This window comes from Agelaius tricolor, unplaced genomic scaffold (genome assembly GCF_023055355.1).
Source record: "Agelaius tricolor isolate 1412-34295 unplaced genomic scaffold, bAgeTri1.0.p SCAF_5, whole genome shotgun sequence".
Classification (NCBI taxonomy): domain Eukaryota; kingdom Metazoa; phylum Chordata; class Aves; order Passeriformes; family Icteridae; genus Agelaius; species Agelaius tricolor.
In genome coordinates this window covers 22,219,329-22,233,087 of record NW_027269265.1, presented here as the reverse complement: position 1 = coordinate 22,233,087, position 13,759 = coordinate 22,219,329, and the positions used below count along the sequence as shown (strand labels likewise).

Below are 13,759 nucleotides of genomic sequence, written 5' to 3'. Positions count from 1 at the left end.
TGTTAAATAAGGTACTGCTGCAAGCAATGTCACTCCATGGTGACATGCACTGTGCTTTTCAGAATATTAAAAAACATCCTGCAACTCCTTTTGTGGGAGGTGATAAATTGCTTAGGATTAACACACAAGAGTGTGCTTAGTGGGGAAAGGAAAGAAACAGGCCAAGGAGAAAGAGACAACTTTATTTACAGAATTGAAGTGAGGTCTGAAAGGATGAAGCCAGCAGCTGCCTGAGGAGTTGTGTTTCTGAGAAAGTGCATTTCAGTCCTTCCTGGCATAACACTTTCTGAGAAAAGAGCTGCTAGGGCCAGCAGGTTGTGTCAACTGAGAGAGCTTCCTGCTTGCTCTCCATCCAACCCATATGGACTCTGACCACCTCTACACTAGGTATTTCCCTGATAAAGGGATCTTCCAAATGCTGCAGAGTGCACGCAGAAGGATACTGGCAGAGGTTGCTGTCCTGGCTCTCTGCATGAGTTCACATACCTCTTTTCCTAGAGTGAGCCAGAATTAAAAAAAGAAAAAAAAATGCAAGTGGTCCTTTGCCTCCCAGCACTTTCACACAGGGAGAACATGGTCCAGGTAGGTTTTACTCCAGACACAGCCATGATTAGTGATGCCCAAGCCAGCTTGACTGTTACAGGGACTGGTCAGCACTCTCTGTTGGAGAGACTCACAAATGTGACTGACATGCTCCTCTTGCAAGAACAAGCCCAGGCACCACCCAGAGCAAACATTCATCTTGCTGTGCCCAGCAACTTCCCTCCATACACAAAAGTGATGCCTGGCTTATGGCCAGGTCAAATACAATCAGATTCCAAAAAGAATCAACCCTACTGGATCAGTACCATGCTTTTGCCAGCCACAGTTTAGTAGTAGCTGTCTTCAACCAGCCTGAACACCACGGTCCCACTGGGCACGGGCATCCACTGTCACCGACGAATGCTGATCATGCAATGAGTAGTAACAGAGCTGCTCTGTTGGCTCTGGACTGGGTTCTGCAGTTCCCTCTTTCAGTGACAAGGTGATGGCCAAACAGGCTGTTCCACAGGTGTTCAATTCTTCCACCGGATTTGCTAAAAGAGGGAACAAGACACGACTAACAGCAATGCTGAACACTGAGCCCTAGGGGCCAACTTAGTGACTCCCAATTCCTGACAAGGACAGCTATGCCAAGAGCGTACCATTTCTATTAGTATAACCATTCATTCCTACCCTGAATGCAAACAAAAGATTAGCTTCCCAGCAGGGATAGAAAGTACATAGGACAGCCATGCCCCTACACCTAATCTCTACCTGTTTCTGGTGAGAGTGTCTGGAAGAAAGAGTAAGCATTTCTTACTGTGTTGCTGAGAATGCTGTTTATCTTCTCTTCTTCTGCAGAGCCCCGCTCCACCTTGCCTTTATATGCTGTCAGCTGGATACGATCCTTTAGATCCCGGTAGGTCTAGATAAAGGGCAAAACCAGCACCCAGCTGAGAGAAAGGGACACTTCAGTGGTTACATGGTGTCCTGCAGATGGGTAGGGCAGCTCTACAATCCCCCATGCAGTTCCCAACACAGAAGAATTTCACAGCACAAATGCTAGGAGCCACCCTCCTGGCTCATGGACTTCTACTGGGAACCTTATCATTTTTCCCAGGGCACAGGGATAAACAAACACCACCAGGCACGTGACAGAAGTGGCACATTGCAGAGAACAGAAAAGTTAGAGAGAAAAAGCAGGCCCGTGTCCCAACTCTTCACACAGCAGCAACCTACCTCTATGACAACATCATGGCACTTGTATTTGGTAGCGAGGTTCAGCCGGGTCTCCACATCTTCCACCAGGCGCACATATTCCTGCAGCACCTGTGAGAGACAGAAGAGCCTCAGCTCCCTTCTGCAGGTATGTCCTGCCTCATTCCCTCACCTCAGTCCCAAAACCTTTCAAATTTGCTGGTCACACAGAGTTGGCCCCTTCTTTAGGGAACAAGTGACCTCAAGAGCTTTGGCTGCAAAAAATTTTCTCCCTACAGTGGCAAGCAGCATCTCTGTATTCTCATGTCATTTGACCTTGCTTTTACACCTTCCTTTTTTGTCTTATTTCCAAGAGAATATTCCTGTTCAGTCAAGCTGGCCTTCTGCCTTGCCTGCCTGACTTCCAACATTTGGGAATTGCCTGCTACTGTACCCTTAGAAGGTCATATTTAAAAACTGACTGACGGACCCCACTGTCTGCAAAAACATTCTCCCAGGGGACCTTACCATTTCCCTGAGTAGCCTGAAGTCTGTTCTCCTCATGTCCAGACCTGAGGTTTTGCTGGCACTTTTCCTCCTATCAACAGAATGTTAGGCTACCTCATTGCTATGGATCAGGTTAACCATTGCCAGCCAGATTAAGAAAGAGAAAATGTAGCAAAGAAAGGTGGCAATGCACATGGGAAGAGAGTACCCAGCCAACTTTGGCCAGCTGCCCCTCTTGCAGTCAGAGCTAGGACCCAGCCCTCAATACCACCCACACCTTCTGTTGAGACATGGGTCACTCAGCTGTGTGCTGCACCCACCTGGCAAAGCCAAAAGATCAGCAAGCTTCTCTCACTTCCAGCTAGGAAGCAGCTCACCTGAGGAGTCATTCATACAACAAATCCCAACAAAGAGCAGGTCATTAGCAGGGGTTCCTGGCTCACCTGCACTGGAGCATTGTTCCTCTGCAAGATCTCCACTACCCGGTGGAAGCCAATAGGTGCCTTCTTCTTGGTGTAACCCAGCCAGTTCTGAAATGAGAACCAAACCTATGTTAACCCAAAAGGATAATCGTTCCAGCCACAAGAAAATGTGTTTTTTTCTCCCAGTGCCAGCAACATACTCCACAGCCATCACATGCACCCCTCTGCAGAGCCCTTCAGGCAGTGGTGGGGCACAGGCTGGCTGCAATAATCCCTTTGGTAGCAGAGCTCAGGGGCAGCCCCCTTCTCTGACCTTATTGCTGCAGCCAAGCCAGGCCCAGCAGAGGTCTCAGGCAGGGAGAGGAGGAAAGTATTGCAACATTCTGCAGAAGAGATGCTGGGCCCTGCTGAAATAAAACCAGTCTGTCCAGTAACTCCAGAACAAGCCAGCTATCAGTAGCAGATGCCAGAACTTGGGACTGTGTCCCCAGCAATGCTTTCTGCAGCTCACCTTGGTGGTGAGGAGGGCATCCACATCACCCCAGGCCCGCAGCTTGGCACGGGCTGCCAGGGCAGTCAGCACATACTGCTTATCAGGAATCTGCAAGGCAGAAAGCTGCAGTCAGAACAGTAGCACAGCTCAGAAGGTCTTTGTGGGCTGGACATGAATGGCATCTGCCCCAGCTCTGTCAGGACCTACACCAACACCCAGGCAAAGAGGGAAGGTGCTGCCTGATGCCATACACAGCACTGCAGAGACTAGGAAGTGGGGATTTGCAAGTACTGCTGCAAACAGGGTACATATGGCTCCCAATTGCCTTTCTGAGACTCCAGAAGAGCCCTGCTCAAAAAGCATGCCATGGCCCCCTCCCTAGCTCAGGGCTGAGGCCCTCAGATTCCTCCTACTGAGCTCCTTCATTACATACAGTTTGCCTGTGCATGTTTTCAGCTAGTGCTGCCACAACAGGGGAGACTCACGCACCTTAAATGTCTTCTTCAGGTTGGTGGGGCTGCTGAACATTCCCTAGAGAAAGCAGACAAGTCAGTGCAAACTCAGAAGGGCGGGCCACAGCAGGGGTTCAGACACCTGTTATAAGGCATCTGCCTTGCATAGAGTCAATCTTCTCAAGATTTTACTGCTTTTTGCTCATGTCAGTGCCAAGGAGGAAGCAGCTGGCAGAAGAGAGCAACTATCCCACCCCATTAGCTGTCTGGTCTGGTTTCCCCTACATCCTCAACTGGTGCATCACCAGTACCACGCAGCTCAGCCTCATGGGATTTACAGTGGTTTCTAGGAGGCAACTCCCTGACAAACTGTGCCAGGTTGAATGTCTTGGAGCACAAAACCCTAAACTGGTGCCAGGGGACAAGGTCTCTCTGAGGGATGAAATATGACCTCTCTTTCCCTTTTTCTCCTTAATATGCTGCAACTTGACCACCTCACATCTTGAGGGCTACAAGGATGAGATGCAACCTTATCTTCTGCCACAGCCTCACCTCAGCCTCTGTGTAGTGGTAGAAACAGGAATAGAAGAGGGTGGTCACTAGTGGCATGTTGAGAATTGAAGCCTTGCGAGGATATTTCCGAAACAGCTCTGACTGCCCAGCCATCTCCAAGTGCCGATCATTAGCCTGCAGAATCAGGAAGACAGACAGGGAACATGAGCCAAGATAACTGCCTGTATAGCTGTGGGATAGAGACCTAGAGAGAGTGTTGTGACAGCAATGTGCAAGCACAGCCCCAACATGCTATCAAGTCTCAGATCTGGTATTTCACATGTGCCTGGCACAGCAGCCTGAACAGCAATTACAAATACACTAGCCAGGGCAGACTGGTTAGATCCAAAGTGGTATAGGTTAGGGACAGCAAGAGAGCTCACAGGCAGTCCCAGCCACCTCCTGACCAGCAGAGAAGATTTCATACCTCAATGATGATCTGTCGCTCCAACAGGGTATAATGGTCTTGGATGTGGGAGGTATCCTCAGCTGAAAATGGCAGCCTGGCCAGACATGAAGGAAAGAGACACTGTGACAAGCTCTGAAGTACAGAATCCTTCATTTACTTCTAACTACTCTTAGAAGAATTTTTTTCTACCAAACAAGCTCCCATTCTTCCCATCTTGAATGGCTACTCAAGTTCCTGACCCACTGCCCTCTCCTAGACAGGCTCCAGAGAAAGAAACATTATGCGGTAACTTTCACAGAATAACCTAAAGTGGATGCTACCAACTTCCTCAAGTGCTCAGGCACCCAGACTTTCATCCATCACGATCTGAAGGGTCAATGATCAGAGAGTCCCTTGAAGCATCTTTCCTCCTGAATTACCAGCAAAAGCTGCTGGACTAGTGATGACCACAAATGATTCCTCTCGCGTCTACACTGTAGCCGCAACTCTACTCCCACTCCCCACTAAGGGAAAACCGACATCAGCTCTCAACCCACATAAGCCATGGCACTGGCACAGAGGTTTAATTTTCTTCACTACCACTTTCTGTGAAGAATCCACATCCCTCCCCCGCTTTTGCATTTTTTCTTACCCAATGCAACCTTTCAGAAATTCCCTCCTTTTTTCTACATCCTGGATGTTCAAATGCTCCCGGTACTGAGACAGCTGGAGGGAGAGGAGAAAGAAGCAGTGTGTTCTCATGGATTTGGGAGATACAGTATTTCCAGAGGGTGAAATGGGGACAAAAAGCTTTTGCCTGATTCCCACACACTCTGCAGCCAGCCTCCCCCCCTGCAGTAAGGGAGCTTATGCTCCTGAGAATACTCACAGCAACTTCCTCAGTCCTGTCTAAGAACCTGCAAAAGGGAATTAGCAAGCATTAACCTGGAGGCAGGTTCCTAGCAGTGTGTTCAGCCTGCCACAGGATGGATTAACAGCCCCACCTGAGCAGATCCAGAAGGAACTTCTGCTCCCCCGTCTCTCTGAGGAAATGGATCAGATGGCACAAGGCCACCTGCCGCACCTCCAGCTCCCGAAACAAGATCTCTACAGGGGAGAGAGTTTATGTACAGATGGGCAAAGTAAGATAGCACTACCAAGCAGAAGGGACTTAGCACAGTGCATGGAGCCATTGGCAGGATTCATCAACTTTATCCCATCTCAAATCACAGTGTTGGAGGCTGGAGCACAGAAGAGCCCAATGACTGGGCTGACAGCTGAATTCACAGCCAAGTGCTACCTCTAGAGATTAGTTTTCATTCATCCCATCACCACCACCTACCACTGCTTAAAGCTCCTCTCTGGAGCCTTCGTAGGCATCACCATCCCCCCTGCCTCCTACGTTACACTTGCTACAAAAATATTTCATGCTTAGTAAAAAAGCAATACCCCAGATGCTCTCTTTGTAACTTGCACCCAGTGAAGAAATCACCCCCTCCATCCTTCACTGAAACACACTACAGAAATCCCAGCCCCAGTCATGCTCACCTCTCCTCAGTGTCCGTTTCAGGAATATCAGGACCTGTGAGCACAGGCAGGCAGGTCAGAATTATGACAGACAAACAAACAGCACACTGGTCAAGGCCTAGAGAAGTTTTTGCAAAGGGCCTCTGAAAACTCAGCTCTTATAGCACTGAACTTAATTCTGGTACCCACAACAACCAGGACAAGCAGTGAGCCTGGGCCACAGCTGCCTAGATTCTTGCCTAAGCTCCTACTCTGGAGTTTAGGTAAGTGAGACCAAAATTTACAAAGGAAAACCTTTCCATGCAAAATACAAAGGAATTAAAAGACCCAGATGAAGTAAGCTCTAACACAATCCATTTTCTCTCTGATATTTTAAAAGCCAGAAAAACTGGTGAGGCCCCAGATCCCAAATGCCAGGTCCCAGATTTTCTGTGCTGAAATGAGCAGATTAAACCTTGACCTTCAAGAAGTAGGTGCAAAAATCTGTAAGGCTGATGGATCAGAGTCCTTGTTATTAACATCAATTCTGCAGAGTGGCAGGAAAGACAGCAGGAATACAGAATTTCCCAGTCTTTAGCTTTGACACTTCTAGTAACTGTTTGAACTAAAGAACACCCCCCAGTCTAGCAAGACCAGGTGGCCAGCTGACTCCATTCTCACAAGCACTCTCTGTGGGGCCACCCACAAGTCCCAGCCCTGTATGGCCCCAGCAGGACTCACAGCTGTAATGACATTCCCATCATGCCCTGCCACAGCTTCATCCAAGAGCACCAGCTTGTCCTGCAGGGAGCGAAATCTCTCTAGAGAGCAGACCTAGAGACAGAACAGGAAGAAGTAGGCATGTGGGACATGAGACAATCCTCAGGCTGAATCCAAGCTATTATTCATTCCTCTCCCATAAGCCCTTCAGCAACATGAATAACTGCCCTCCCAATGAGTGGAGAAATTCTCATTTAGCTGAAACCACATGCCACATGTAATCCCTGGAAATCTGCCCACAGGGGTTGCAGTCAACCCTCATTACTGCACAGTCTAGGACAGCAGACTGTACATTCAGCACAAACACCCTTGTAACAAGACAAAACTTTCCTGTACACCACAAACCACTAACCCTGACAAGAGGAGGGAACTCTACAAGCCCCTTTCCACAAAGGAGACCAGAGAAGTAGAGTCATAACTCTTTCTCCCTTCTTCTTACCCCACATCTGTGGCCTCTCTCAACCTTTAGCTCACCTCAGCCTTTGAGGAGATATATGCAGAGTGAAACCACAATCTCCCTATGTCTCCACTGCACACTGAGGCAGCTGAGACTAAGATTACACTCCAGTGAAACCATTTCTGTCTCCCTCCCTCCATTTGCCACCAAGTGAGAATGGAGATAAAATTCCACCCCCTCAGATTTTTAAAATGAACCCAGCCCCAGAGAGCAGAAGGGGTAGAAAGGGACACAGCAGTACAGACACCTACTGTCAGAGCCTTGCTGAGGGGACAACTCAAGTTAACAAAGCAACAAAACCCTGAAGTTCTCCTGCTGCTCCTGAGCTAGTGATCCTAGCACTGCCACCTGGCAAAGTAACAGACAGGCAGACCACCATCCCTGCTAGGTGCTGCAAGCCAGGATAGCCAGGAGCACAGCAAAGTGTAAAGCATTTTGGGACCACCCATCCTCCATCTCTTACAAGCAGGTGAGAGTGCAAAGTCCTTACCTTGCCCCTCTGCATTCTCCTGACTGTATCTTTGGGGCTCCAGTCACCACTGTAATCCTGCCACAAGAGAAATAAAGCACTCTTAAGCCTCAGATCATTTCAGCAATCTCCAAGCTGCTTTCCACTTCTGCTGCATCAGTGCTGGCCTACATGTAGCTACTCACACTGATCATTCAGCTGCTCCAGGAAAGGTGTTAGTAGGAGGTATATGTACATTTTTCAGGTGCAAATGTTGAGCCCTCAGACTCTGCATGTGCTGGTGTGGAGGGAAGCTAAAGGCCCATATGTTAACACAGCATTTCTAGTGCCTCAGTAAGGTCTGTCATCATATCCTTTATAAGTACTGCATTGCATCAGGTTGCTCTCCTTGCAAACTATGTTGCTTTCAGGACAAACAAAATACATGCAAAACAGACTAACCCAAAACTGAAGGGCAAGGAGTCAGTTTCTTGTTACAATTCAGACAGACTTCTGCTGGTGAGCTTTCCACAGCAGTGTGGAGAGCACAGGGACAATAGCCTCAGGCAAGAACCTGGGGAGTTGCACAAGACAAGGACAGTGTGACAAGGGCATTGAAGCCTGGAGGAGGACCACCTTAAGGTCACATGCTACCACTGCTGCAACGACCAGAATTTTGCCCTTGCAGCAGGTAGACACTATGATCTGAAGCACTGGATAAAAAGTGATGATGGCCCAGGCCACTCCTAACTCAGACACCATAAAGTCATCTCATCTAGGTCTCTGTGAGGCACTCAATCCAGTAGTTGCAATTCAGCTTTCTGTCTCAAAAGGCCCAGACAAAGGAAGCAACAAGAACCAGCTCTGAGGACAGTGAATTTTAAATCCATTGAAGATTTATTGAAAGCCCAAATCTAAGGATGAAAGGTCTGACCCAGTCCTACTGGGAGACCTCTGTGCATGAGTCTCTCAAAGCAATGTACAGCTGAGTGTCAAATATCCTGAGCACCAGAGCTCCCTCCAGCACCTCTGGCCAGAGGCATCTTCTCAGCCTGTCACTGTCAGGACACTCATCAAAAGCTGCCACTAGCTTTCCCTTTTTTGTCCCACCCCCATTTGCATTTAAGAGGCTGTATAATCCTTCTCCTTCCTGTTTCACTGCTTCTGCAGGCCCCGAACAGAACACAACAGGGCACTCTTGTTTCTCCTGCTGTGCTTTGAGGAAATGCTGTCTGTTAGGTTTTGTCATTAATGGCTAACTGACAAAATACACCAGCCTGGGGACGATCAGATGGCCAAGGACAGGTGGACCATGAACCCTGGCAGCTCAAGGATGCAAGTGCCAGCTACTGGAGGAGACTGGGGTCTGGGATTCAGCTACAAAACAAACCAGATGTCTAAGACCAGCTACTGGAGGGACCCATACAGCGTGTGTATGTTCCACTAGTGGAGCTGGTCAGACAGTAAGGAAGCTCAGGATGAAGCTTGAGTGTTCTCTGTATGTGTCTATTCATAAAGGCATTGGTCTGTCTGTGTTAATCTGTGCAGACAGCTGTGTTAGTATTGTGCATGTCTGTCTCTGCAGGAAATATAAGCTCAGTCCTATTACTGCCTGGACCTAGGGACATGGGACCACAATCTCACACCTAGTAAGAGGAATCCACCTAGTCCCAAAATCCTCTAGATTCTCTAACACTTATCACTGCATATCTGGTAGACAAACATTCCTGCCAACTGAAACACTGCCTCTGCTCAACTCCCTCTGTATTGTCCCAGTGATTCATGAACAAGAAATTTCAAAACTTTCATATTTAAAAAAATGTAAAAACCACATGTGATGCCAGTTTATCTGACCTGACATGAAAGCAGCTTACAAAGCACTATTTTGAAATCCTTTCCACAAAGACTGCTAGGCTATTCATTAAAAGGTGTAACCCAAACCAAGACACCCTGCAAAGCTCCATACTTCTGTGCAAAAAAAGAGAATGCTTAAATTACTGCAAGGCTGCATTTTGCAGCTCCCTGTCCTATTCCCTGCATTGCCCTCTTCTGTCTGAAACAGCAACTAATCACCTCCCATGAAACCAGTAGAGTAGGAAGTTCACTAATCTTGGTCTAAAACAAGCACTGGCTGCTCACCTTGTACTCAGCTTTCGGTCTGCGCAGCTCTGGGGCATAGTTTTTAACTCCCGTGTCAGTGAGGGCTGAGAGGGAGAGGCACAGATGAGTAGTACATAAAAATCCTGATTCACATCCACTTCCAAACCCATCCCTTTTTTGGTTTTCATGGCAGAAGACCCAAACTTCAGCATCAAATGGCAATACAGCATTACTCTAAAACAAACAGTTGTCAGTTGTACATAAGTAATTACCCCAAATCATCATGCCAATTCTTTAATTTCTTTGAGGAAAGAACAACCCACAATTCAATTTTTAGACAGCACATGATTCAGTTTCCCTTCTTGCATCATAAGGCAGATGACACTTCCCTTTTTTTTTGGAAATGCTTAGTTTCGTGTAAATCTGCACCCCTCCCCGGATGAGGCAGGGACCCAAAACTTACCATCTGAAAGGGACTGGAAACTTGAGAGTTTGTTTCGTCCTGAAATAAAAACACTGATGAGACACTGTCACTTCACCAGCAGCATCTCCTGCACAGGGAACATAAGCCTAGACTGCAGCCAGTTTACTGCTGCTATGCCATAGAACAAGTCACCCTGTACAGTGATTCGTACTACACCAGCACAGCTGGGGCTCACCTCTTACATTCTAAGGCGTTGAAGTTGTCTGTGGCATTGCAAACCATACCACACTCCATCCCTATCTGCTCTCTTGGTGCTGAGGCCAGGAGAGGTTAGACCTGAATTCACTCATCTACCTACAGAGCAGAGGCTCAAGCACATAGCACTGCATAGGCCATGGCAACACAGACAGCTCCACCCACCAGGGCTGCAATTTGGATGCCTTTCTTCATCACCTTATGGTCATAGTTGAGAGTAAAAAACACCCCAGAGAAAGAGAGACAAAGTAAAAGCTGCTTTGTTGTCTGGCTGTGTGAGAAGAGAGCTGAACTCTTGCAAGCTGTGTATGTTTGCCCACAGCCTGCTGCACAGCTCCTCCCATAACCAGCTACGCTGCCACTACTGCTATCGTGTGTTTGCTGAACCAACACCAACAGCAGCCAGCTGAGCTCCAAATAAAGCATAATCAATCTGTCTTCTATTCACAACTCAAAATCAAATGAGGGCTACATGGGTCAAGCCAGTCCCTTTGCAACCTGTCTTTTCCACCAACCAAATGGATTGCCACACAGTGCTGTGCTCTACCCTGCTGTTCTTTGGAACCTGAATTTTAAGAATCTCCAAAGCCCCTTCCCACTCCACAAAAGCACGTGATCTACTGCACCAGACAGTCTTCAATTTCTGACCAGAGAGCAATACACTTTCACCCTGAGGAGAGATGGGAGCTTCCCTGTTTTGCAATACACTTCAGATGAAACAATTTACATAAGATAACCCATTGCCCCTTGACAGTCTTAAGGGAAAACACATTTGTCAATATGGAATATACTGAACCTCACCTTTGAACAGGCTGCTTAGGGAGTAGGAAGAAGCTTGTTTGGGAAGAGCAGCAGCATAAGAGGAAGAGCCTTTCTGTAGACTGGAGTCTCTGCCATCCAGGGAGCTACTGCTGCCAGAGGCTGTCTCTTTGATTGACCAGGAGATACCTGTGTACAGAGCGGTCATTTTTATCCCAGAAAGAGGCTGTAAAGAATGATCTTCTGGCATGGCAGAAACATTACCAGATGTGTGCTGGTCAGTTCTGCACTAGCACATCAAGGTAAGTCTGACCCTCAGCACTAAGTAAGTAGACACAGTGCATCCATCTCTCCATGCAGAATTTCATTCTCATATAATGCTGCTTGTTAAGCAGTGGCACATTGTCCTCCAGAAATGGCTGGTTTCAGCAACATCGTACAGCTGGCTATGGCTTGTGTGAAAGGAATACACAGACACCCCCACCTTTTACGTATTATTGCATGAGGCAAAGCATGGTCCTTGTTCTAAAAGTACAAAGCAAGACAGAGAGTCCCTGGCCTAGCTCAAAGTGCAGAAGCCTAAGAGCATGCTTTCCTCAACACTGAAGACTAAGATAGTTTTCCTTCCCACACAGACAAAACAGCTCTCAGTGTGCATATGCTGCTGGCAACAATGCATGTGTCTCCCTCCTGCCTGTTCCATACAGTTTCCCCTTGTTTTCACACAGCTGCACAACACATGTATTTTAGGATCAGGATGACAGACAAAAAACCACAATAGGTAAAGAGACCCTGGATGGGAAAAGAAAGCAGAGGGAAGAGCTACAGCAAAGGACAAGAAGATCAGTCTCTGAAGATTCTTTGGGTGACCCATATAAAAATTTTCATGGTTTGGCACTGGCTAGCAAGTGTTACAATTCTGTGGGACATGAACTCAAAAGCACAGCACACAGGATTGTGTGTGGGCCATGAACTCACTCCCATAATCACTAGAAACACATCTGCTTAATGTTTACAGTTCCCTTTCAAATTTCAAGTGTCAGAGTCATTCTATAAGCATATATTAAACCTTGGATATCTGCTTAAAATGCTGTGGGGTCAAAATACAGAAACTTTAAATAGTGCCATTTCAGACAGTGATGTGAAGGAAATGATCACCTAGAATCTCACAGGCCACCCGAGCAAAATGAGTATCAGTCCATAACCACCAAAATACCTGCTCTGAGCTTGGCTACATATTAGAAAAAACACAGTGAATTCCCTCCACTTGTCTGCACTCCTCTTTTTTAACACAATTCGGGCTTCTGCTCACCCTCTTTTCAGTGGATCTGCTCAGGTAAATCAAGGAGCTCACAATGTGACCTGGGAGTCTTGAATCAGATTAGAAATTCAGAATTGGATAGCAAATAATACTCCTGACTTAAGTGACTTGACTTAAGCAGCAATTTTAAACTCCCTCTGTCTCAAAGATATTTTGCACTACTTCTGCACTTACTTCCCACAGGTTCTCCACTCCAGCTGACCCTCTCGAGGTCATCATCATCATCATCGACAATATCCCGAAGGCTGTTCACTGCCCGTTTGGACTCCTTTAGCTACACACAAAAGAGTGACCTTGTATAAGGACCATCAGAATTGCAGAATACACTTCATTTCCTACTATCATCAAACATCTCCCAAAGAATTTAGAATACAGTTTCTTCAGCTTCCATTGTTTCTTGGGATGGTATTTTAATCCTGTAGCTGTGCAGCAGACATAGGAGTCCTTCCTCACCACTGGGTGCCCCAAGGACACCTATACGGACACTAACAGCTCAGCCAGCGGGAGATGCGGTTTGGTGCCTGGGCGAGGAACCACGTCCTCATGAGATTTGGGACTGGCTACCATGGAGAGAGACAGGAGCCCTTGGTACCCTCCGCAGTGGGCAGGAGGTGACAATCACCTACAGAACATCGACCCTCCGGGATGTGCAGGGCCGAGACCCGGGCTGGGACTGCTACGGGGGCCCACCCTGCGAGGGTGTCGGACCGGCAGGTCCAGGGCCGGACCCTCCCTACCTGCGAGAGCTCGTCATCCTCATCGTCAAAGGTGAAGGCCCGGAACTTGGAGCTGTGCCAGTACTCCTCCTCGTCCGCCCGCACCCTGCTCATCTGCAACGGCACCGCGTGGCTGCCTCAGCACAGGGAGGGAGGGATGGAGGAGCTGCCTCGGGGTTATCGCCACCCCTGCCCCAGGTCCAGGTCCCGGCCCCACCGCCCCCGGCCCCTCTCTCACCTCGCCGCCCCTCCCGCGCCAGCAGCGCTCACAGCAGGGCAGGGCGGGGTGGGGCAGCCGCGCGCGGAGCACGCCGGGACATGTAGTTCTCCCGCTGGACGCGGCGTGGCCGCTCCTCGTTCACGCACTACGAGTCCCGGCGTGCCCCGCAGGCCGCAGTGACTTGCCTTCGGACTACCAGTCCCAGCGGGCTGGGAGAGCGGCGGAGTGGTGTCTGGGCCG

General features: G+C 48.3%; 1 protein-coding gene across 1 annotated transcript; it reads right to left on the bottom strand.

The window, feature by feature from the left end:
* Positions 1 to 162: 162 nt before the first annotated feature.
* Positions 163 to 13,650, bottom strand: VIPAS39 (VPS33B interacting protein, apical-basolateral polarity regulator, spe-39 homolog). Its single transcript, XM_071426731.1, has 20 exons — positions 13,538 to 13,650; positions 13,321 to 13,413; positions 12,758 to 12,857; positions 11,305 to 11,451; positions 10,288 to 10,326; positions 9,864 to 9,928; positions 7,767 to 7,823; positions 6,781 to 6,873; positions 6,082 to 6,115; positions 5,538 to 5,640; positions 5,423 to 5,450; positions 5,186 to 5,259; positions 4,573 to 4,648; positions 4,146 to 4,280; positions 3,631 to 3,672; positions 3,160 to 3,249; positions 2,670 to 2,756; positions 1,762 to 1,851; positions 1,343 to 1,447; positions 163 to 1,076 (listed from the first exon to the last, which is right to left on the bottom strand). Exons 2-20 carry the CDS (start codon positions 13,411 to 13,413, stop codon positions 1,056 to 1,058), a joined length of 1,479 nt encoding a protein of 492 aa, XP_071282832.1. The 5' UTR covers positions 13,538 to 13,650; the 3' UTR covers positions 163 to 1,055.
* Between the last annotated feature and the right edge of the window lie 109 nt (positions 13,651 to 13,759).

What these genes read in the sequence shown, in the direction of transcription:
- VIPAS39 (XM_071426731.1), bottom strand. Translation starts at nt 13,413, where the DNA reads ATGAGCAGGGTGCGGGCGGACGAGGAGGAGTACTGGCACAGCTCCAAG. An exon ending in AGGATGACGAGCTCTCGCAG is followed by an intron (nt 12,858 to 13,320) that starts GTAGGGAGGGTC and finishes TTTTGTGTGTAG; the next exon opens with CTAAAGGAGTCCAAACGGGC. An exon ending in ACCTGAAGAAGACATTTAAG is followed by an intron (nt 3,250 to 3,630) that starts GTGCGTGAGTCT and finishes TCTGCCTTGCAG; the next exon opens with ATTCCTGATAAGCAGTATGT.